General features: G+C 37.6%; 1 protein-coding gene across 9 annotated transcripts in view; it reads right to left on the reverse strand.

The window, feature by feature from the left end:
- Window positions 1-26,644, reverse strand: part of LOC117218758 (Ras GTPase-activating protein raskol) — a 258,017-nt gene that overhangs the window by 2,786 nt on the left and 228,587 nt on the right. For 6 of the 9 annotated variants that reach the window (XM_076527741.1, XM_076527739.1, XM_033467379.2 and 3 more), the window contains 8 exons: window positions 12,632-12,915; window positions 10,749-11,035; window positions 9,339-9,671; window positions 8,226-8,630; window positions 7,648-7,814; window positions 5,870-7,486; window positions 4,978-5,102; window positions 2,427-2,519 (listed from right to left, as the gene is read on the reverse strand). In XM_076527741.1, coding sequence (XP_076383856.1) covers window positions 2,427-2,519; window positions 4,978-5,102; window positions 5,870-7,486; window positions 7,648-7,814; window positions 8,226-8,630; window positions 9,339-9,671; window positions 10,749-11,035; window positions 12,632-12,915 — 3,311 coding nt within the window. The remainder of the gene's footprint in view (window positions 1-2,426; window positions 2,520-4,977; window positions 5,103-5,869; window positions 7,487-7,647; window positions 7,815-8,225; window positions 8,631-9,338; window positions 9,672-10,748; window positions 11,036-12,631; window positions 12,916-26,644) is intronic. The other 3 variants (XM_033467371.2, XM_076527732.1, XM_033467372.2) reach the window with 1 other exon arrangement.

The following is a 26,644-nucleotide window of genomic DNA, read 5'->3' on the forward strand; positions in this document are numbered from 1 at the left end:
TTAAGTCTCTCTGTCTTTCTGCGTATCAACTTTATGCGCTGACGTTTTTAGACGGTGTTCGCTAGAAAAAATATTGCTGAACACGTTTCTGAGGAGGCAAAACAGCACCTTGAAGTTTAATTCGCTATTTTGGATCATTAGTTCTACCAAGTTGAACTATTATTACTATTATTATCATTTGGTAGAACTATTATTACTGATATGCACATTATCGTATTTCAGAAATCATAGTTTTATGGACACTTTAGGGATATGCAACTTTGTAAGTTTATAAAAAATTGAAAGAACTTTGCTTCTTATTACGATTTTATATTCGAAGAATATTGATGTGGAAAAAGATTTGGAATTCGAAAGAATGGCAAAGTTATAACACTGGAAATAACTGCATTTCGTGTGGGATAAATATTAACTACAAACATTAATCGTATTTTTATCAAACTACATTTTTTGCACCAAGTCAATATTCGGAAGTTGAAATTTTTTTCAAAGCAAGTTTTGTCTTAGTCAACCACTATTTTTTCAGTTCTAGGAATTATTTTCAAAAATCGTAAGACTTAAGGATCATCTATTTTTCGTCAAGTTCATCGTGAACATTTGTTGTTTTCTAAATTCTGCATTATTTTCACATTGGACATAAGTTAACAATGTTCCACGAGACATGGAGTAACAACACTATGTAATTTAATGTACTAAAATATATACAAGTAGAGTTAAAATGTTGCTTAATATTTGCTACAAAAATCTTAGTTTCTCGCTAATTATTCATAAATAGAAAAAGTGTGAAACCTCCAAGGTTGCATATCCCCATAACTAAAAATCGGCTCATCTACCATTTTTCACGATCACACAATTTCGATAATAAAATAAAACATTCCAAATCAGGCATATTCACAATTTCTCAAACCGACAATGTTTGATCCAGCAATAGTCGTTTCTCAAAATTTTGCAGTGAAAAACGAAGAAACACGATTCTCGAAGATGTCAGCGTTCAACGACATTGCAAGAAAGATCGAATCGATTACAGCAGAAAGTATCTCTCGCTCGTGAGAATCTTTGAAACCTTGACGTCCAGAGAGATTTCACAGGGTAGCTGGAGAATCCAAGCGCATCACGATGCATATGTAAGAAAACGAACACCAATGTATTACTCGGAAATGAAAGTCAAAGGAAGCAGCGCAGTGTCTGGTGCAAAATATTATACTCTCGGAGAACCAAAACAGAATGACGAAGAGTAGTGCATGGGTTACGGGGGGTTGTCTTCGATCAAAGAAGCAAGGCGTTCGCTGCTGATCGCAGTGAATATCTGTGACAGTGTGTAAGTGATCACTAGTCTAGAAACGTTCAGGACGATGCCTATAATAATCCAGTCTCATCAATAATCAATCTCGGAAAAAATTATCCTCGATCTTCAAACTAATCCTACAAACAATCGCTAAAAAAGAGTGAACCAGTACGTGGGCTTTATTTTGAAATTTATGTATAAACAAAACTGCAATTTTGTAGATTATCTGAACATTTTCTCAATGTCAGATCGTTATCTTAGATTCAATCTAAATTGGATTTTGTTAAAGCAATTTCGTAGGTTGCTGTTACTGAGACCGAGCGTCTTTCTAGCTCGTTCGTTATGAAAAGTTGTGAAGGTGGAACAAATTAGGAGATTACGGCATCCTGAACACTTCCGCGAAGACTGGCCGCACGATAGTCATTGGTTGCATAGTGATTCCGTGCACACGCGAGCAGATAGACGAACGTGTTCGAGGCGTGTATAGAGAAGGGTTTCTCGGTGAACAGTGAGACTGACATGTGACTGACTGAGAAAAAAAATGTTAGTTGGACGGTGATGTAAGTATTGCACGTAGGGTGAATAATGCTTTCGTCGGGCGCATGGTTCAGAGTATAACTGGGTGAGCTGAATATATAGTAGAGAGATATAATAATTGATATTTAATAAGTTGTAATCTCGAACGTGGCGACATTGTATCAGCGAGAAAAAGAATTTCTTTTCGCGCGTGTTGTCGTCGGAGAAAAAACCAAGATATGGAGATTATACAAACATATGTATGTATATATATATATAAATATATATCTATAATATATATTATTATTATTGATTTGATATTGCGATACGTATGTATAATATATATTATATTTATATGCTAAACAACGTGATGTAAAAACGTAAGAAGCTTAGAAATATAATTGACTCTTACACCAAGGTCCAGATCAAGCCAGAGTATACCAAATGCAGCGGATAGAATGCACAGGAACACACAATCAATTAAACATACATATTATTTCGAGAACAGTAACCGTTCGACATGTTTCGCGTCAGTGTTCTTTCGTTTCCTTTCGTGTTTGATTTTCCGTTTTAGCACAGAGGGTGTCTCGCTTAAAGTGTGACAAGCTGTTTTAGCAAAAACTATTACCGATACACCGTTGATAATAATCTTCTTTTGTTTGACGTTGTTCGATGGGGCCTCTCGTGGCATACCGTAGTGGCCAACAAAATTGCACCATTCCTTAAAAATACAGTTCCTTGAATATTTATGTACATTGCACATCCGGTAACTATGCTAAGCCGTTTTAATAGTTTCACGTGATCTGTTGCAATAGCATTGTAATGGTACAGACAGTTACTGCTCGTGTGAGTGGGAAACCATAGACAATTATATTTTTAAAGTGATACAATTTCTGTTGCCACTGCCGCAAAAGATCTTTGAGGCCCTAGAATTATTATACGAATCTTTTTACTGGAATTTTTAACGGTGTACTTTCTTCATTTGCATGTGATCTACGTTAAAATATGAGTGATCCAATTATATTATCAATAAGTAACACAATTCTTATCACTGATATATAAATTTTATACTTTGGAGATTGGATATAATTAATTAGTTTTTGTTCAATTCAAAGTATATTTCTGTAATAGTAAAATCGTTGTAAATTATAAAAGTCAACGAGTTGACTAACAAAGTATTGTATAATAATTTGTATCAACAGTGAATGTTGTAATAAGTTTTCATTAGATCAGAAGTACATACGGTCGATCAAGATGCTGGTAATAAAGTTTCACTTCACTAAATAGAAATAATAATATTGTTTTTCAATAATAACTAACACTGTTCCAAAAGAAAACTATTAAACAGGACATAAGATACAGAAATCGCAAACACTTTAGTTATTAGTAATAGATAGTACATATAATAATTAGTCTCATTTGAACCACGTAAACGAAGTAAGAGTTCAATAGATGTCAGTAATAGTTGACGAGGAAATAGCTACTAACACACGTTAGACAAAACACTCTGCACTAATATGCAAAATACGAAGTCTCAGTTGTATAATTTATCTAATCACAACTGATTACCGATCAAATTTATTCTTTAGCAGATTGTGCTTTGTTGGCAGACAGAGCTGAACAATGAAATTTCGTTACAGAATGTATCTTGTAGAAAATTTTTATAGATAAACGATTGTATATTTTGCTATTTTTAGAGTTACCATCGATCTGTTATAGAATTCAATGGGTTAGTGCACGCTTTAGTCTCGAATTAAACGTTTTCTTATACATAAATATTGATTTTTCTTATTTCTTATTATACAATCTCTAAAAATACTGGACATTAACAAATGCAGCACAATTTCTTTATGAAAATGGAAATGAATTCTAGCTCAATGTTGTAAATTACTATCTACCTTTACTAACTTACAGTTTTTATTGTGTTCTCGATGAAGTTATAATAAAGAAAGATTAATATTCTAACAAAGAAAGATTAAATGTCACCGTTCCATGTGATAATAGTTCGTCCCCATTTCCAAGTAGCGGCTCATATCGAAAGAACTGTGTATGGTCACAATTTTATCGCTATCATTTATTTATCTTATTCTTTTAATGTATTTCGCTCATTCTGTTCCTACAAACTAAACTAATTCAACTTATTTTTTGTTTGACCAGATCAGAAACACAATAGTTATTACACATAAGGCACATATAATTGATTCGAATCACTACATCTTCTTCGTTCACATAATCATTTAAAAATGTTGCCATTATTTTGATAATATGTGAACAATAGTAGGTAAAATAAATCATATTATAATAGGAAGAAAAATAACTCAAATAAAATTATTTCATTTTTGAAATCTGATAACATAAAGATTATATATTTGCCGAGTACAGGTATAATTAATTAATACTTAACTGGAATTATCCTGCGTGCAATAATAAGTTAAAAATATACAATAAAGTTTTATTTACCAGAGCCTCCAAAAATGAGGCCTAAATAATGAAAAAATATGTTACATATTTCTGACTTAGATATGTTTTTCACACAGTTTCATCCTGTGCACACCATATATGATTTATCTAAATAGAACACCATTCAAATGTTAACTTACAGAACTCCATTAATTGTCAACGAAAAGAACTGAATCGAGATCAGTCTACTTTCTAGATACAGCATTCCCACCAAATACAAATCCAACCACTTCTATTAAATCCTGAAAGTTCCCCGCATAATTGACAGCGTTTAACATGAGCCACGTGTGCACTAATCCGTGGAGGTTGAAATATATCCAGCTCCGTCCTGCCTTCCTTAAATCGGCTTTCTCAACTGTGCATCGATCTCGACGAGGCAAGCGATGGGCGACAGTAAATGATCAAGATCGAGCCAGGGAAAAACGATCGAAATCGATCGACGGTTTCACAGACTCGGTTTTGCGTTTTGCAATGGCGACGAAGGATTCGCGAGGGGGGGGGGCGAAGTGGGGAACCCGTTGGGGGACTCGGGATGGAACAGAGCTGAAGTGACCGAGTATGATAGAGACGGGTTATAAGAAGGCCTCGAGTGAAACGCAGGGCAAGAGAAATGGTTACCACGATGAACGGGTACAGAGGTAGGTAGGGTATCATAGGTCACACTCAGGCAAAAGAATCAGTCGTTGGGTTAGTTGGCCGCGTTAATCAGGATTAAGTACCTGGAGATGATGCTCTTCATCTTGGTATCCGGTGCAACGCCTTCTATATCGGTATCCTCGGTTGCGCCTAACCGGGCCCTCAGTCGATCTACGCTACTCTGCAGCCTCTCGATTTCCACTTCGTACTGGAAACGAAGAGACGTGGCGTTGTTAGTTACAAGACACAGACACAGATAGACAGACGGTTGAGAGACAGCCTAGCCGTTCCGTTAGATAGTATAAGAATAAAAAAAAGAGACGCGAGCGCGAGAGGAACTTGTTTGTTATCACACACATAGCATTACTCGGCACAATATTATTCTATTTACAGACGAGAGTTAAGGCACGAGATTTTAGAAGTTCCTCTTGCATTTGATTAGAACCGTAAGAATTTTCGACGGCTGTTATACTGATTGCCCGGCTGGTTCCTTGATTCTGGAAATGGTGCTGGAAGAATGTGCTTCGGTTTGGTGAACTTGGTCCTTCGACGAATGAAGTTCAATCAAATTATCATTATATTTTACTCGTTTGATTATGATGTAGATGTCTACGAACTAAAAGAGGCAACAAAACCACTTTCTCAAGTTTACTTAATTACCTTCCTTATTGTTAGTGGAAATCAACTGACAAATATAAATAAGTTTGTTTCGAATGGTTTCAATTAATACAGTGTAAATTGTCGAAAATAGCCACGGAGATCTACAATAAATATATAATCTTGAACAAACATCCTTAATCTACTTCGTTAAAATTGATTTTTAATTTTTCTACACTACTTTATCAGCTTATCATATGAACAGAAAAGATTAATGCATCTATAAAATCTATACAAATCAGGAAAAATATTTCCAGCCTTCATTCGTCGTCGAAGGAACCAGGCAAATTACAACAAAACAGAATAATAATAATTTACCTGATCGATGCTACGGTGACTACGCGATTTGCTCCTCCTAGTGGTGCAGCTCTCCTCCTCACTAGTGTCGGACAAATCCCTCGTCGAGTCCAACGACAACCTCCTCCTGAGCTTCGTGCAGCAGACGCTCTGATTCTGTTCCGAGTTATTCCGATGCGTCTGGTTGTTCTGCCTCCACTGATTCTGGTTGTTCCTCTGGAGATTCCTGACATTGTTCTGTGGTGGGGGAGACGGGCTAAGGTCAACACCTCTGACACCCTCGACCCCGCCGCCGCTTCCGTCCCTCTCCTCGGAGCTGCTGCTTCCTCTCCTGCCGCTTCTTCCATGATTCGGCTCCATGTGATAAACGGGATTTGCGAAAGCTAGTGGCGCGGCACTGAGTATATGCGCGTTCGCATTATTGCTGCTGAGGTCCACGGGGCTGGAGCTCTGACTATAAGCAGCGAAACTCTGGTAGCCTGAGGAGGCGACGTTGCTCAATTGAGAAATAGAGATCTGGGAGCCCTTCTGAGACTTGGACTCCGAGACCTCGTCGTCGGCGTACCTCAACAGGTCGGACAGCTCATCCAGGTTCCCATTGGCAGTCGTGTTATTGGTCTTACTGTTATTGTAATTGTTATTCGGTTGGTGGTTGATGGACAGTGTCAAATTGGACGTCGGGTTCACCACCACGTTGGCGTTCACCGTGGTCTTCGAGACGTTGTTGTAGTTCTGATGTTGAGTCTGGTTAGCGTTCTCTTCTTTGTTGCAGTGGTTCCTGCTAGCCGATCTAGAAACGTTGTAGTTGTTATGGTTGTAGTTGTCCTCTCTGTCGTGTATGTCCAGGTTTTGCAGTCGCGCTATGTTGTGTCTGTGGTTCTGCTGTTGTTGTTGCGCTACGATCGTGCAGATGTTCGGCTGGTTGTTCTGCGACGTTGTGATATTGTAGTTCGAGTCCTTCAGGTTGCTGTGGCTCTCGGATCTTGTTGGGCTGGTGGGATGGGTCTGGCAGTGATTCACGTTCGCCAAACTCGCGCTGGCGGTCAGTCTGTATCCCGCGGTGGCCCTGTTGGTCCCGATTCCTCGATGCTGTCTCACGATGGGCGTTGGAGAACGAGACACAAACGCCGGCGGCTCCAGAGGGTAGTCGTCAGTAGTGATCTGCAGCTGGAGCTTCCCGTTAGCTGGCATGTACGCATTCCGAGGAAGAGTAGCGGCTCTGGCGACGTTCGGGCTGCGAGAGCTGTTGTGGCCCAAGGTGTTCGATTGCAACACCTCGTTGCTGTCCCTGATTGTCCCATTTAGGGTACTGTGGTTACTCAACGTTGATGTCGCCGATACCGAGAGATTCGTATTGCTGTTCGCGATCGTCGGATCGTTGTAGCGGAAGATGTTATTCTGTAGGTTCGGGTACCGATGCGATGTTGGTACTGGACTTGGACCCGGTTGGTCCAAAGCTAACGAGATCCTATCCAGGATCTCCGGAAGCCTGGACGGGGGCAGTGACGTCGAGGAAGATGATATCGTGACTAAACTCTCTCGCAGTAGCGCGTGTAACAGAGACAATTGCTTGCCCAGATCTATGTAGCCGTCGAACTCTAGCGAATTGTTCGCTGGCGCGTCTTTTGGCAGCGGGCTCTGTAACAGAAAATTCGATGTATCAGTGAAAAGGTCTATTCTTTGAGATTTTATATTAAGGTATGATGATGTTTTAAGCTGGTTAGGGATGTTTTTCTAAAAAATTTTATGGTACTTTTCTATTTTGTGAAAAGATTTATGTTTGCAAACGGGGAACATACGCTGATCAATTGGAGGAAGTTCTTCATGGAGGGAGCTTCTCGCTCGAGCAGGTCATTCATAAATTCCATGAAGTTCTCTTTCCCTTGGAATCTCGTGAAATTCGCGAGTGTTTGAAGAGTCTTGGCCACGAGGGTGAGATTTCTTGCTGCCTTTTCGTTCGGATATTCTGCGAAGAAGAATAGTTTCGTTTATTTTCAACACTTCTTACTCTTCAATACACCATAAATCTTTACTTTATCTTATGTTCTATACGCGCTCTTGTTGATTAGGTATTAAAAATTTGATTGACGAGAGTCTGACTGACTAGAGTGTTACAATGAAAAATGTTTCAATATGACGTTGACGTAAAAGTCTAGTGCCACTGAATGTTGATACTTTTACATTCTGTATAATCTCACAAGTTAAAACAAATTAAATAGTTCGTACTAGTTGAAAATAAATCATATTGATGTTACTGATAGAAACTAGCGAAACTAAAATGAAATGACTATCAAACTAGCATGAACTAGTACGGAAGCTTTGTCACCTAAAACCAGCAAAATTTTAGACACAGTACGTGATGAAGATGCAGTCTCACCGTGCGTTATGTTGAAGAGAGACGGGCTTAGGATAGCTGGACACAGGAATCTAAGAAATATGTTCGCGGAGATTAGGTTGTCTGCGATGTCCTCGCGGCCCATGTCGGCCAAGCGTTCGCGGAATATACGGAAGCACTCGCGTAATTCGAGAGGAAAATGTGCGTGGCTAGCCAGTATCCTGCCCCAAGCCAGGTCTACTGCGTTCCGTAAATTCTGTTGTTGTTTGTGTAGAGCCGCCACCGATGCAACCTTCAGCGGGTCCACCTCGCAGTCGCCACCCTCTACTGCGCTCCTGACTACAGCACCCAAGGTCTCCTGCAGGTACCTGTCGCCCGTCAACTTCAGATAGGCCTCCATCGCCTTCGTGGCTAAGGAATTTCCTCGAAAGGTGAGCCTCTCGTCGTCTGAAATTCAATACAATTTTTAGTAACTAAACCATTCGACTGAAGGCCATTGTCATAGATCGTTTGCGCCTTTCAATACTCATTATTATACTGTGGATCTTTACGTAAACAGTTTCTAAAACAATCGTAAGAAACAGAACTTACATAATAATGTATCTTTTGTTTTCATCATTGCAATGAGTCTGTACTCTTAACTGACTGTGGATCTTTACTTTGCATAAACATTTTCTAAGACAATCGTAAGAAGCAGAAGTTACATAACAATGTTTCTTTTCTTTTAATCCTTTCAATGACTTTGTATTCTTAACTTCTGCTCTATTCACAGTTTTGTTCTTTCAGGTATCACAGGAAGAATAATTAACATCAGGTATTTCAAAAATTCTTAAAAAGAAATATGATCTGTTGAAGCTACCAAGACGCAAATTTTTCCAGGATTATAATCAACAAGTTAGCTTTCGATATATTAATCGTTTGTCCAATGTAATAATTTTCCCTCACGACTGCGTATACAATTTTTAAGTACTTTTTTCTGCGTTGTGTTTCCACAGTAATTTTCATTGAACAGACTCGTGACGCTAAAACAGCTAGCACGCGATAACCCATTTTTCTTGATAGACCCAGGTTTCCAGAGGAATAAAATTGACCCGTTTGTTCATCATGAATCATCAGCGACCATATCGAGGCAGTTTTAATGACAGTGTAACACACCTATTCTGTGTATGTCCATCATGACCAAGTCAGCAAGAAACTGTGGCGCTTTCTTTTCCCGTTGCATGACAGCCACCAACGCGGTGGCGATGTCCTCCTTCGCTTTCACGGCGATCACCGGCTCTAATTTCTCGCAGAGTGACTTGTAATCCGACTTCAAGTATTCCAGGAACTCCTGGTATACCTGCACAGGCAATATATCTACGGATTGGAAGCGGCATTTTACCCTAAGCGTCGGTGGTTCCTTTAATGGGCCCTTGTCTCCAACCACCGGATACCACTTTTCTGTTAGATAACGCGACGTCACGTTGTGCACGGGTATGCTGACGGAACCTGAGAACAATTCCAAACATATATTTGATTATTAATTAATCATCGTGGGCCACTAGGGTCAGAAAATTTTTAAATGTTATTCTTCAGAAAATTATTTGCGATATTCTGTGATTTCTAGGATCGCAAGTTTCTAAGAATGCAGGCGGTGACTTTCGGTACGTGATCACGCATAATAAGAACGAGTGATGCATACTTAATCGTAGGAAAATTCAAGTTGCTTTATGTTATTGGTCATCGAAAGTAGTTCACATGACAGTAACATGAGGTTGCTAGTTGCCGCGATTGCATCTACGTGTTACTCAACAGAGAAAGTATTATATAATTCGGCCTGAACTTTGAATGATGAAATTCCAAATCGTTCTGATGCTATTTAACTGAAGAATAAAATGTCTCGCATAAACATTAAAAAAACTATCTAAAATACCGTATGGATAAACCAAAGAGCAGTGTATTATTATAATAATCTACAACAGGGGTGTCAAACTCGCGGCCCGAGATGAACATTTTTGATGTCAAGTATCAGAACGTAAACAATAATTTAACTTTATAATAAAAATATTTGTTTCTATGAACACTGATTTTTTTTTTGCGGCCCACCTAAAGTTAAGCATTATTTATTTATTATTATGGCCCAAGTTAGCTTTTGAGTTTGACACCCCTGATCTACAATATCACGACTTTTAGGTGAGCTAAAGCACTGAAAATAAACAGAGATAAATATAAAATAAATAACTATTATCAAAACATCGTTACAGAAAATTATATAACAAATGCTCAAGACAAATGATGTCCATTATCTTTTGTCAAGTTATCGTGTAAATGAACTACAACCATTTTTTATTGCAATTATTTATCGATTACGTCTATTTCCATTTGTCTCTGGTGCTCAAGGCCACATGAAGGTCGCGATTGTCATTAAATTCGTCTAGACCACGACATGATGATAATAATTATATGATTCTATAAATATACTTTTAAATTGATACGTTAATTAAATGAAATTACAGGTTTGTCTTTTAATTTGAAGAAACCCTTTTCTACAATGTTGATGAGAGAATTACGAAAAAACTGCCATACCGATTAGAACATTCTTGTCTCTCTTCTTCTTTCGGTCAGCTTCCCTGTATAAGTTCACTTGTATAGTATTGACAGAAGGCAAATGATGGAAGTCGAAGTGTTCGCCCCAGAAGCAGAGGTCTGCCTTCAATTTGGCGGTGGTTCGCGCGTACAGGGTGCTGTCTAGGCAGACCTCGCAAAAATATCGCTTCTTCGCCGCCACACCTTTCGCCTCGAGCAGCCATATCTGCAGAGAATTGTCCGTACGTCTTGTTTGCTCTGCGTCCGGCTGAACGGATTTCCTTAAACTGAATTCGAAACACAAATCAGGATTTTGAACCTTTCGAGTAACGTCGAAGGGAAACTACAACTAAACTCTATCTTTGTAGAAAACTATGCACCTTATCATTGTATTTCTCCTCAAATTTTGAAGCTCTTTCAATCTTCAACCATGCATTCTACTAATTATGTCCACTACCTTGGTTCATTCGTTTTTAAATTTCAAGAATTATTGGACTACAGATTTCGTGCAGGTATTGCAAAAATTGATAAGTGAAATAGAGAATAGCATTTTCAATTGAAACACTATTATCAATTGATGAGAACTATCTAAAGGAAAAATACATTTTTATTTAACTCTTGTATTATAGAATTGTTGCAGAACATTTCCATTTTGCATAAAGATCCGCAGTCTAGTAATTATACTGTGTATATTTATTAGATATTTTCTTAATTCTCGCTGCATACTGCTTCACTTAAAATCCATAATTTCAGGAAACACCATAATACACCTTTTGTCTTTTAGAATTCAAACAACTGGCAAAGAAAACTGATATTAGTAGAATGGTATTCTTTTATCTAGATGGCAAGCTAGCTAACTAACTAAGTTTTAACGTTTCAGTCAAAACATTTTTTACTGAATTCTCTCAACAATTTTAACATTAGAACTATACGAAGCCATCAACGTGCCTAATATGTATTGTTTTGTAACAATGGCAAGGTTGGATTTATTTAAACATCATATTATTTCTATTATAATATGTATAAGCTTGAATAAAGAATTTTATCTCAAAATTTCTCACATAAACATGTTTATAATGTCAAGAATTGTAAAAGAAAAAGTCAGTCGTTTTGACTGGTTTATAGTTCTAATATTAAATGGTTACTCTCAAGGGACTCAAACTTATTCAAATCAATGTATCTAATCCAAATAAAAAATAACTACATTAAATGCATCATAAGAAGAAGAAAATAGCAGATGAAATTGTCCAAAACTGAATTTTCTCGCAATATACTCACACGCAGTTTCACTAACCAATTTGTCAATGTGATCAATTACTGAACATTGCTTATGTTCGGTAATATTAAACAAAATATTAAATATTAAACAAATAATATTAACACTAAACCTACCAAGCAGTAATACTAACTGGCGTGTACTGCTTCACAAACGTGAGAAGACCGAATTTATTTAGAATTTGTAAAGTTTTTATTATAAAACTTGCTCCAATAATATAACTTATTCAAGCATTTTCCACGAAAGAGTCTCGGAACTTTTCAGAATTGCAAAATAAGAAAGCGGTCACTTTGATCGCGGTAGGTTTAGTGTTAAAATAATATCAAACAAACACCGTAATAAACATACTACGTCCGGATACTTTTGAACAGTAATGTAGCCATATAATCCAGCCGCGTGAACACGGCAGTGTTAGGACCACGATCTCTGACACATCGCCTCAAAGCCAGAGCGTATCCGCACGGGACGGGAATAAAAATCTCGGCGCTTTACTCTCAAACGGAAACCGCTTCGAATTCGTCAGACCGCATGGGTTCAGGATTCTCGGTCGGCTGTGGCTTGTCGAGTAAAAAACAAGCGAAAGAAGAGACAGAGGAACGGTACCAACCTGTGTAACCACTGGTCCCGTTCGTGAGCGGTCCTGCAACTGAAATACTTGGGTCCACCGGTGCTGGGTGTGACCTGGAAGCAGTGAGGTCTGCCAAGCAGGCTCGGATGCAGCGGTGTCACGGCCGCGAGGTCCATCGAGGTCACCGCCTGTCCGCAGAGGAGGGACTCGTGTGAACGGCAACCCCGAAGTCCGGCGCCGCGTTGCTTCTGTCGCTCGAGCTTCGTCACGCTCTTCGTCCTCTTCAGCGGGTTCGAGCGGAACGACCTCTTCGAGAAGAAATTCTGCAAACGGAAAGAGAACAGCACGGTGAATGCGTGTCGCGTGGCGCGGTTAGTGGAATAGGGTTCTTCGTCATAATCATGGCTTAGGTACTAGGCTTACTAGGCTACCTTTATGTTGTGATCTGTAAGAGAATGTAGATCGACAGGTGTTTTATCTGAATCCTAATTTATCGATTCTTATCGAAATTTATTATTATTTATTGTTAAACAATTTAACTACGATCTATTTCGCAGCTACGATAATTAGCACTCTTCGTCCTTGACACTATGTTCACGGAACACTAAGAGCAGCTTTGTTTGACATTGTTTCATAAAAAGAAGAATGTATTTATTCAGATTTTTAGCGATTTTTATGATTTTATGCAGTAGTGAGGATAATTATAGACTCAAAGTAACGTTTATATCTCTTTAGTGATATTTAAATAAAAACTTAAAAAAATATCATACTTGTATATTTTTTTATTGGATATGATAATATAAAATAGAAATATACAAATATTATTTCCTTTTTGGTTTTCGTTTAAATGTCAGTAAAAATGTAAAAGTTTAAGTTTAAGTTTATAATTATTTACAGCACTGTAGGTAGCCCCTTTTAGCTGAGTTTTCAATCTGTATATTAAAAGAAAATAATAAAATATATTAATAATATACAAAAATATTAATAAATAATAATATCAATAAAAATATACAAATATATTTGTATATAGCAATTTTGTATTGGACATAATAATAGAAAATAAATTGCAGCAGGATTTTGACCAGATGTATTTAAATCGTCGATTCGACTCGATTTTTGGCAGTTGAATTAAATACAATAAATTGCTGTTATATTAGTGACATCAGAAAGACTAATAGGTTTACAGAAAGTATCTCCAAAAATATGTTTTGAAAAATTGATGAACGGAGTTGAGAACGATTATAAACAGCGACAATTGTATAGTCGTGACAGTGGTCCGCTGTCTGAGGGTTAAGAAATTCTTCGACGACACATACAATATTGAATTTAATCTTGCAGTGGTTATTAATATACTATGTATGTAATATGTAAATAATATAAAATATAAAAGATTGAAGAAATATAGTATTTGAAGTATTTGATAGTATTTGAAGAAATATAATTCAGGCAATTTTAAAGATATTATTTATTATATTGCTATAATATTACTAAGCTATGATATGATAGTAGAACTACTGAAGGATAGTTCAAAATGATCCAAATTAAATTTTTAATTTACTTACTTATTATGCAATATTACAATAATGTCACGTAACATTTTGATGAAAGCAATTTTGCAACTTTTAATCAAATATTTTATACCAAGGATCCATTGTTTACCTCTGCATTAAAAATTACTACATTGATTCAATCGTAAAACAACAATAGGTGCTCTAAACTGTATTTGTAGGTTTTACAAACAATTCCTCAATTATGTTTTAAATTATCGATAGTATACTTTTAATACACTTTTAGAAAACTCTTATTTTGCTTCGAAGAAAGAAAACCTATTTCAAATTTGTTGCAAGAAATGTAAATCATAGAAAGCATCCAACTTCTAGGCGGCGGAAGTTTTACTCTCTCTCTCTCTCTCTTTTAGGCTGAAGTTTTGAAGATGGTCGCGTCACGGGAAAATCGAATCTGAAGTTCTTTACGGACGTGAAAAGAAATATGAGAGGAACAGAAAATTGCAGTCTGAATGGAAAGAGGGTGGAAAAGGTAGGAAGGGGAGGGAGGAGAGTGCGGAGAAAGATGTGAAACGAAATGAGTTATGTTTTTTAAAAACCTTATCACATTCCCTTCAGTCATATTTCAACTACTGACGATTTTCTGAAACTTTCATTTATATGTAACTTCGCAAAAACGTTGAGAAACCTGTTTTTCATCTATTAGGAAATTTGTTAAGTCAGAAACAAAATGAATATTGTAATTCTAGTTACACACATTAAATTCACGACTTCAATAAAATGCAGTTATATTTTTAATGCAAAAAAAGCATTTACGTAAAATGCGCGTTGAAAATATCAGCAATGTCAAAGTAACCAGGAAATTCTAACCTACTTTGCACAAAGTGTATGTAATTAAATACATTTAGTGTATGAAATTAACTATATTTAGCGCATGTAACTAACTAACTATACATTTAGTGCATTTAACTTGCTATATTTTAGTAAGTGTTAAAGGTTCACATTGTAAAATATATATTTGAAATACTTATTATACGTTTGTAAAATCAATCATATCAGCTAGCATTTCATTTGATACAAAAATAAATTACTATTTGAAATGAAGTATACAGTGGCTCATAAAAGAGTTCGTACATCTTTTAAAATGCAATAAATTTTTTAAAACTGAATTAAATGACTTGCATTTTTTTTAGATGATAGGGGGGGATTAGTCTACTAGACGATAACTAAAAAGCTTTTAAATTTAAATCCTCGTTTTTTTAACTTTTATATGCGTGCTGAAAATTTGATCGAAATCGGTTAACCCAGAGTCGAGCTAAAGGCATAGAAGAATTTTAAAAACTGCAGATTTCTTACAGTTTTTGATTAAAATCGTGATAAAACTTGCGATCTTTGCGATCTTTAATTTGTTGTAACTCGTAACAACGTGAATCGATTTCGATAAAATTTTCAATATGCATACAAGTTACCGAGACCTACGAAAGACATCTTTTAAACTTTTGTTATAAGCTCAGATAAAAAAGTTAAAAAACGAGAGATTATTTTTTTGTCATTCCAAGTGATAGCAAAATTAAAAAAGGAAGCATTTCAGTCATCGTTTAGTAGACTAATCCCGCTATCATCTAAAAAAAAAGAATTTTAGTTCAGTCCTTTTTAAAAGGTGTACGAACACTTTTCTGGGCCACTGTATGTATTTCTTAGTTGAAGTACTTTTACCCAGGTCTGCCTATATAATCAACGAATCCCGAGGAAATAATTACCCTTGAAGGCAAGCGTAGACTAAACAGAGATTCAAAGAATCATTCCGAAGCATTACGTATCACGTTAACACACTTTTCAAACGTCTCGGCTTCGAAGCTACTTCCCTCTTCACGGGGAGAACAAGAAATGATTGCATGATGAATCGAAGCTGTTCTGCCCGAATGTCCATCCGAGTGCATTAATCCTCATTAGTCACGCGCAGATAAAGATCCTGATCGAAATTGAAAACGCAATGCAGCACCGATATTCGCGTCTTCTTCACAGAGACCCCGGCCGAACTTGAAATGCGATTTGCGACGTTAATCCCACAGCTGAATTTGATTCGGATAACAAGTCGTACACGTTAATGGTCGCATGAAACACACGACGATGAGGAAACCGGTAGCAGATGTAAGCAGTGCCGCGAGTGAAAATCATCGACTGACTCTGCCGGAGCGACACCGGGAATCTTTCCTGACATTGCTCAAGTGAAAGGCATTTCGCCGTGTGTTTCAGATGCTGGGAGTCTTCGCCGCACATATTCGGATCAACTACAACGCGCTCCAGCGATTCTTGCCGCCTGTGACTAAACGGTATACGACCTGAACGGTAAAGGGGTCTAATGATCTATCGCATGGCGAGTTCTTGCAACGAGTCGCGACGATCGGACGAAGCTTCTAAGTACGTGCGCCGTTTAACTATAGTATCTTATTACACGAACATTTGCCCACCAAAAGTTCCACGGATCAACCTTTGAATGGCCAGCAATTTAGCCTGATCTACAGTGAATCATGAAAGACATTTTTCATTTGTGTTCATTATTAGACCGCGGATCTGTATGCAATATGAACATTGTCCGCATTAATTGCGAAAAGTGGAGATTCCACAAGGATTTGTTTCTTATTCTGTTAATTTTAACAAGTTGCAGAGAATTTAATAGGATCTTTTAATTATTCTGAAGTTTTGGCTGTTGCCAAAAATTTTGACATATCCATTTTTTTAACGAGTGCTATGAAAATACGAAAGATTTGTAGTTCATTTATTCCGCTAGGCATTTAACAGCGGAACAACCAGTTAGCGAATACGTCTACTTATTCTGTATTTTGTGATCAAAATTGTGCTATAGTTAGATAAATTGGGTCGTGACAGATCGAAAATGAAATGCGCCTAGTCACTTTTAGTGATCAGTAGTTCTAATATAGATATTATAGAATTACATTTTTTAATATAGATATTAAAAGCGTAAATGTCACTATCTTTTAGCGTCTCTATCTCATTCCTAGCGTCTTTTAGCGTCTAGGATAATTGAATAGTTACAATTTGTAATGGTAAAGAGATTAAAAGAATTTAGAAATATCAGTGCATTATTTGTACTCTATTAAAATTATTAAAGAAAGAAAGAAAGCAAATTCTTACAACAGTTTCATATGAATTTAACATAGGACGTGAAGTAAGTATATAGCTTTTATATGTATACAGTACATAATTTATTTATTTCCGGATAATCTAACGATTACACAAAAGACGCAAAACTTCACAAAAATTATACTATACATCTTAAATCGACGAATTGCTTTCCCTTTACAATTTTACGATCTAAAGAAGTACATTTTAAAACTCTTTGAAGTAACAAAAGTAAAAAGGAATTTTCGAGAAAACTCGATGCAATCTCACTTTTCAAATTTCTCTGTGCGGCTTTACGCTCGCTACGATAATTCGCAGGACTCTAAAGCCCAGATTCGATCTTTTAGACTTAGAGGCTATAGAAAGAGTCACGCTACTTTCGGTGTATCCATTGTTTACTGCAGATTTTTCGCGAAGATCCACGAAACGATATCGAATGTAAAATCGCCCGTTCCACTTTCCTCGACTTTTTGAACGCCCGTGTTGTCTCTGCCGGGTCATCGGATAAAGACAAGTTGGCCAGGCGCCAACGCGACTCGGAAAGAGTCCAAAGTGTTTTGCATGTTCCCGGAAGTGCACTCGGTGTTGCAGCAGGTCGCCAAGTTTCCCGAGTTTATGCCGAAAATTACGATTAATAAGAATCTATGGGACATTCGCCTGGGAAGTATCAAATGTCGTATAGCGCAAAATTATAGCCCTCGTAAAATCATTTTTATATAGTTACGAATACGTTTATGGTTACGGTTCACTTTATAGAGCAAGTTCGTAATTTATTACTGGGTCAGTGCAAACCATTTGGTATCGTGAGAGATACCAAAATTATAATTCCTATAGACTCCATCAAATTATTTCGTATAGACTTTGTTCTGTAGCCAATTTTTTCTTTTAACATTGAAAATATAATTTGCATTATAACGCATTTATGTATGAATACGATGAATACTATTCACAGGTTGTCATAGAAGTACTTGAAACGTATTTCTTAAGCTTTCCAACTTAACTTTTTCGGAAACAAATAATTAAAATAATCCACATCAGGATTCAATTAAATATCGATTACAATCCTAACTGACCAATATTTATATTTGTTAATAATGCTCCCGATCTGGTTTAACACACATTTACAATTTAATTGCGGATTAGATTAATTAGATTATGTAGAGTCCCATTAAATAGAAACACTATGAAGCAATACATGGTCCGATCGTGTTTCTTACGCGTTCGTCCGGTGGAACCTATCCTAAATACATTAATTAATGTTACCACAGTTGGAGCAACAAAAAACCGCAACTCATCTCCGACTTTTCCGTATTCTCGAATTAGTAAAACAAGTCTTCGTCCTTCTTCTGTTTTAATCTCGCCATCAAACGACAGTACGCGATCGTTTCGTTTAATCAGTTGTAATTTATGGAAATTGCAGGTCAAGCCGAGAAATGTGCACCGACCATGGATTTTATGGCGTTTCTTATTTCGAAAGGCAAATGTAGAAACGAAACGGTAGCGTGTTAAATTATTGAATATTCTTGGGTTAGCGTTCTTTGTAGGCGATCGCACGTTTCGTTTTTTTTCCTGCGATCGTGACTCGCGCTGGTTAGAAATATGGATTTCCATCACTCTAGTTTCTACGAATTTTTCAGTTGAACTATTCTGGGCTGTGGCAATCGTGACGCTCATCTATGAGGTATTTCTAATTGGAAAAGTTTTTCTCATTTCTGTATGTGCATTAAATAAATTTTTGTTTGTGAAACATATATTTATTGACTTCTCGACGTGCAATTAATTTTGTTATACGTTAGAAAGTCGCATAGATAGTTTTCGTTTCTACAACGAAAGTATAGTAAAGTTATAGTTCTATTCAACCTCTTGCGCTACAACAATGAATTGGGCTCTCGTGATGAGGATTTCATATGTAATCTACTAAATTTGTAGCAGTTTACATTACATAATATAAATTAATGTGGCATCGACAATATTGACAATGTAATAAATAAATGTAATATTCGTGCAATATATAAAATACATTAGTAATTATAATTTCCTAAAAAATTTGTTTCTTCTGTTATCTAGAAATGGAACTAAATGGAGACATAGAAGAAAGAAAAATTGTCTCGTTCTATTGGAGAAATTGATAAGGACGAAGAAGCTGATCAACGTAGCGCAAGTTAGAGTGATTATTTCAAATGATCTACCATTTTATACTTTATTCGTATCGTTATCTAATACTTTACAAATCGATACATCCCAGTTCCCGGTATCTGATCTAAGAAAATTCTGCGAGTTTTTTCGACAGACCGACATAATTCCAAACGAGCTCACATAACTCCCCCAAACAACCAAACGACAAATGGCACACAATCGCCCGATGTATCAGACGCAAATCACCTAACCACATTGTTCAATTATGCAAAATGCTATTCGTAGCAGTGATAGAGCACTCGAAACACCCTCGTCGTCTGCCTCGACAGCGAGGCCGAACGCCATTCCCCCGCGCATATTTACCCTGCCAGCGAAGTAGTTGATGATCATGCTGACAACCTTCTCGTCCTCGTTCTCCTCCATCGGCTTCACGCACATTTTTCTTCTGGTCATGCGTACTGTACCGCGTGAGAAAGCACAGCAGATGTTCACGGGCCCACGAATTCCACGACGGAAAAAGCAAACGACGTACCCCGACGTTCCCTCCCCGTTCCCGTCACTTCGCAACCTCCGATCCGATCCCGAGGTGTGAAACACGCGAACCCACTCTTCTCAATTTCATTTTCCACGAAAATTCGCTGGGCCGACGGCAAAACCTCCGATCGCAGCCGTGTCTCGATGGAAACAAGGATTTATCGCGACTGAGACGCTGACAGCTTTCGGATATTTTATTCGGAATCGGTGTTTTATTTTCGTCGTTCGATCGAACGTGCTTTTTCGGCACGGCGCTATTATTACTTCGTAATAGTTTTTGAACTAAAACAGTTTTTAAACCAAAACAATTTCACTGATAACTCAGAAAGCCGAAACAAGACACCGTTTCAATCTCAATATTCTCCTCCTGTTTCATAATCTCCTTCTTTACACCAATAATTCACTATTAATTCAGATTCTCTGGTCCTATTGTCACTTCTCTGATTTTATTCACTGCTTTGTTCAGCGCAATCGCCAGACACTTATTGACAATTTATTGATAACTCAATGGCGCGTGGAGGTTCCCGATTGTTGTGGCAGAGCATGTTGCCCGGTCGAAAGTGTCCAACTTCGTCGAGCGTCGCAGCAACGTTATCACTACACGTGCGAGCCCGATAAGCTCGGCCAATGTCAGAATGCAGCGTAATCGGCTGGCAACGGATTGCGTTACCGGTTTCGTGGCTGGGAACCACGCCGAAGATAGAGTCGCAGCTTTTCCTGGGGACTACCAGCTGGTGGGGACTTCCACGGCACAAACGTGATCGATCGCAAATTGTTGACAATACGATTAGAAACAGTGGATAACTGCGCCCCGGCGAACACCTGTACTCGATCAATTTTATTAAGTGCTTGCCGACCGATGATCGTTAAGCAGTTTTATTCCTCTTCCTTTATCTCATTCGGTAATTGCATTCGGAAGACGGTAGCTGTGTAATTATCATTCCTCGATTCTTCTAATAAAATCGAGCTGTTGTTAATACTTTTTTTCTGGCGACCAAGATCGATATCGTATTATGGAACGTCGAGTGTTTATGAACTGATTAGTGAAGTTATTAACTTTAGTTCTTCTTTTGTATTGGACAAGAAAATTTTCTTAACGATTGTAGATCATTTTGTGCGGATGCTGTTTGTGCACTGATGTAATTCTTTGGTATAAATGTTCTTTTATTTAGGGTGCGATCGTGTTACTTAATAGCACTTTTATCGAGGAATTCTTTATTTCAGCCTCCAACTTTGACGAATATTTTTATTCAACAGAAACTCTCGACGAATCGATCTGTCTGTACAACACTATTAATTTTGCACTCGATTCAAGTCGCTGCGTCAGTATTATCAAATATCGAGTACTTAATATTAATACACGCAGTCGTGTAATTCAGAAATTTCCCGGAAAACAAGGACACTCGAACGTCTCCAAACAGTTTCGAACTTCACCGCACCGCCATTTTCGTCGAGTGTTCGTGTTGCACAATTTCTCGGAGTAAAGAACAGGTCAACCAACTGCCACGAGTCAGATCACCGATTATTCGCAAGCAAAGATTTCCAATCGTTGCGTCGCGGAGACAAATGCCACCGAATCGTTCACAAGACCTCGCGCGTCGAGCGTCGTCTCGAGACTTCAGTGCGTTTTTGTCGGCCATGGAATCATTGGAGTTTCCTAGCCGCCACCAATAGGATCGTAGAGTTTTCTATTCGAACGTGTGATCACGAGCCAAGATTTTTGACGGGCCCGAATTCAGGTATCCCACCGAGGCCCCCGAAATGGGGGACCCGCGTTTAGAAGCATGCCCAGGTAGCAGACGCGAGCTTGCTTTTCCCTTCGGAGCCCGACCGAGCCGGGATTTAAATCGTCAGGCTATTTAAACGATCTCCCGCCACTTCTGCGCCGATCGGCCCGATTTACGCTTCTCGCATTCGAACCTTTTTACGAGCTTCTTGCATCGTATTTTTTCTAATCACTGGTTATCGCTTCGGTGTTCCGCCGTTCCTCGAGATCGTAAACTGTCCGCTTTATTCAATTGCCTTCCGCATTCTGCGATACCGACGCTATTATGTCCTCGTAACCATTCTGTCTTCGTCGGTGGAAATTACTTTGACGAAGTACTCTATCTTCGTTCTTGACTAACTTACAGGTCCAATTAATTTAGCACGAGATTTCGAGTTATTTTTTAAACATGGTGATTTGTGATGCACAAATGTTAATAGTCGTTATTTTTCACTGATAAAGTAATTTCTAAAATTCTTCGATCTTGAATAAATAAGAATTCAGCTAATTTAATACGACATTTTCCATCATTTTTTAAACGACAAGCTGGCCAATCGTTCGTTTTAAACAACGATCGATGCACAAATGTTAACAATATTTCTCACCGATATAATCATTTGTGAAATCCTTCATTCTCCGGCAGCTAAGGTTATCCAATTAATTTAATACCAGATTTTCGATTAATTTTCAAACAACAATCGATGCACGAATGCCAACAGTATTTCTCGCGCACATATTTCTGTCCGCGACAGCTCTATTTTCATTTGCTCGACTTCGGCGCTACCACATGTCCCGCGGTTTCGCAGATCGTTAACAGGAGAAAATTCACGAGCACCATTTGTAAATGCTACTGTCGAAACCGACGACTATCGTTCAGCTTGACAGACAGCTCGCGACTCACAGTCCGATCTTGAGGAGAACCGCGAAAACACAAGCGGTATTTTCAGCAGCCGCTGCTCCTCGGTTTTCGTTGATTGCGAGGTCGCCGACCCTGCAGTCCGAGCTTCTTTGATGCTCCTCTATTTGGACACGAGTCCCTTTATTTACCGGCGTCTGCCCGTCGATAAATTATTGCTCGCCGTCACCAGCGCCGATCCGCTTTGACGCAGAGCCCGTCTTGGGAAATTTCCCCAAGACGGCTCGATTTCCTCAGATTTATTCCGATACTACTTTCGAGTTGGTTTCAACTCGAAATTTTCTAATCGGTTGCTCAAAGAGTTTACATTGAAAAGCGTGAATTTCGTGGCGTTCACCCTTTGCGACTCTAGGTTTCTTAACAGTAGTCCATTTTCTGGAAATTTTTTCCACGCAACTGTGCTTTATGTAAAAGGGGCTTGATAAATTGTCTTTTAACCCTTTTAGTGCCGAACAACGATTTCTTACTTCTTCTTTTTTAAATTTTCTAATTATCAGGTTTTACAAAATTGTTATAATTTCTTTCGGGAACACGACTTTTTCTGATCGACGCTAAGAGGGTAAAATAACAATTTCGGAAGAAATTGTGGCATTAGTCCAAATAATTTCTTGAGTTTCGGACAAAAATGCTATCGCTTTTCAAATTTCTCATTCTCTTACTGTTTTAAGAAATTTTTTTTTGACCATCAGAAAACTTTCGGTAAATAAAGTGTCCAGTAATTTTCTCGTATCGAAGAAAATTCGAAAAATACAGTCACTGGTTCGTAAAAAAAACCACCCTCACTTCACTTCCGAAAAATCCTTGATGCGAGTCTCATTAGTTCATGTATTAGAATCGTTTAGAATGCGGGGATCTTTATAAATATTTAATGGAGGAGGAACTAATAAAGGTTCAGAGTTAATCAATGGACGATCGAGCACCGCCGTGCGTTCTCAGCTCCGTGGATCGCAGGATTTCGCGGGAGCAGATGATTTCGCGGCAAAATCTCGTCGTCGACTGGCGCAGATGTTGCTCATCCGCGTAGTCGAAGTCAAGGGATCCTTGGGGCGCACCTTTGTGCCACGACCAAAAACCCTGCCCCAGCATTCAGGTGAGGCAAAACGGGTCACCCCTTGGCCTCTCAGACCCTCGGCCCCCCTCGGCCCTCGGTGGCACCGGTAAGAAGGACAAAAACGTCTTCGAGGGGTTCTCAAATCACGTTGCGCAAGCTCCGGCTACGATGCAGCTGGGATGCACTGTGACGAATGCTGCGAGCACACGCGGAAATCGCCGAGGAGACACGGTCTTCGACTCGGCCCACAGTTTTTCTGCGTTTAAAAAATTGCCCACCACGCCCTTTCTTCCGCGGAACGTGTTTGCGAGAAAAAGAAATGAGAAGAGATTTTGACATTCGGGTGGATGGAAGCGACAGTTTCATTAATTTTCGTAAATTGAACTTGCTCTCGTACTAATAGTTTTTACAAAGTCGTAGATCAGCACTTGACAATTTCGTAAAAAATTGCTCAACACCGTGAATAATAATAAATTTAAATATAAAATTTAATTATAATGTATTTTCATTATAAATTAAATCAATTTTTTGGATTAATATAATGCGATAACTTCATTTGAAATAATTATTGAGCTTCTATTAGATATAACCCTTTCATCAAGAAACTTATTGATAGACTTCTGGTAAATACAACGTTAAGATTCATTTGCAGCATAAAAATATTGACTTTGTGATTTATTTCGATTATTAGTATGTGTTCCATTGTCTTACTATTAAAAATGAATACTACATGAATAAATTAATAAAAGAATTTAATTAGGATCTCCAGGGTAGAAAAATTAGGGGTCAATCAATTTATGTGATTTAATAACCGTTTTAATGAATACAAAGAAAAGCAAACATAACATTTCCAAGGAAAGAAATTAGAATTCAATACAAACAGTTGAGAGATGTTAGTATGATTCAGTATAAACGAGTTTCTTTTACAATGTACATTTTTCAACAAAACTATGTATTACTAAAAGTTCCAGGCAGTAGTAATAACTCTTTACAATTAGAATTAATGTCTCGTTCAAAATTTTTATACATTTATCAGCTTTTCCTTTGCTACACAATTTTTCCAAAATATATAACGTTCAGTCTCAAAATAGGTATAATGGTCGGTCCTGATATCAAAACGTGCTCAAAGAAAATATTCTAACTTGTGTCACTTCCTATTAAAAAATAAGTTCTGTTGAAGAAACACTAAACATTAAATATCTTGATTGTACGAATAATTATCTAGGATAGCAGCGATCACAATTATTACCTACTATTGTAATTATATAAATCGATTAGATTTATTTATGTATAACAGGTTTCAAAAATTTCGCATAAAATGAAGGAAAAGATTCTCTACATAGTCAAGTGAGAAAAATAAATAAGGCCTTGAAAAAAACTGTTCGCGGACTTCGATCCACGGAAGCTACGAATATCGCGCTGGACAATACGTTTTACGGAATTATAAGAGTCACGGGTTTTTATGCGTTCGCTCTTTTACCGGGTCGAGGGTTTCGTAAACAATTCGTGATAGCACGTCGCACTTTAACCGGATCGATCCGTGAAGAAGTCGTCGGTGTACCGCTCGAAAACCAGTTCGTTCCCTCCTTTGTTCCCCTGAAGGGGTCGGCTAACTCCTCGTCGATAGAGAGTAAAAGTACCTTCTTCTATTTCAGGTACTCTCTCGCCAGTAACTATTCACACCGGGATCACCGAAGTTTACGTATTCTTACGAAATCCAAGTGTTCTTCTGGAAACCTCGGTCAAAGATTTAGGTAATCGTGTCCGTTACCATTATTCCTCTTAATGAAAATGTTTTCATTTTATAGAACTATTAGAACAACTAAAAATAACTAGTTTATGATATTGTGTGAGAATTACTAGCGCGTGTCTATTGGTATTTCACTCGATCTTTGTTGTCATATATGCATGAATTTATTTCACAATCTTTCGAAAAAGCAGCTTCATAGTCACAGCAATTAGAAAATAATTTTAATTGGAAATTATTCTGTCGCATCTTGCAAGTCTAGTTTTATGTGTATACATTCTATTCTAATTATAGGATATTTTCAAAAATGTCGCAATAAATGTTCTCTCCATAGAATATCCAGAAAATGTAACAAAGAATGCATACTCTCTTCATAGCATATTTAAAACGAATGTCGCGAAGACTATTCTCTTTATGGAAAATTTAAAAAAACATTACACATTCATGCTATATTTAAAAAAATGTCACAAAGAGTAATCCTCTTCGGAGAATATTTCAATAATGTCACAACGAATATTTAAGAATATTATTACGAATAGAAATTATTATTTAATTATTAAATTATTTAAATCATTAGGAATATTACACAGAATATTTAAGAAATGTCACGCAGAATATTTTAAAAAATTGTCACAAAGAATATTCTCTTCGTAGAATTTAAAAAAAGTGTCGCATGGAATATTTCTTTCATACAATATTTTAAAAATAACATAAAGAAAAACGTCTGGTTTTAATGGTAATTAAATCCCGGCGTTCGTATAAAATCGATCGCAGTGAAACATTGATAAAATAGTTACGTTTATACGATATAATATCGATGGAATATCAGACAGTATCGATTTAAACGACTCACTCCGTATAAAACCAAGGAAACTCGTTCCCCTATAAATTGTCGAAGGTAATCAGGATTCTTTGGTTACGGTAATATCGAATGAACACTGCCAATGAACATTTACAGGGGCTTTTTCTCTTTTAATTAATTTACGACGATTTCGCCGGGATTTAAGGCAAGCTGGATTTTAAATTGTGTCGCGGGGACAAGTTTACGAGGATCCCGCGTTTAAATGGTTTTCTTGGGATACCATGTAACTGGATAAGATTACAAGATCTTCAAAATAATTTTTCCCCGTCGCCGAGTAACGACAAATAAAATTTCTCGAATCCTCCGCACTGTGTACACGCGCGTTCACCACTCTGGTGTATTCCTTATTACTGCAGTGTGGATGTTTATACGAGTTTCCATTATCGTAAATT

Source organism: Megalopta genalis, chromosome 1 (genome assembly GCF_051020955.1).
Source record: "Megalopta genalis isolate 19385.01 chromosome 1, iyMegGena1_principal, whole genome shotgun sequence".
NCBI classification, from domain to species: Eukaryota; Metazoa; Arthropoda; class Insecta; order Hymenoptera; family Halictidae; genus Megalopta; species Megalopta genalis.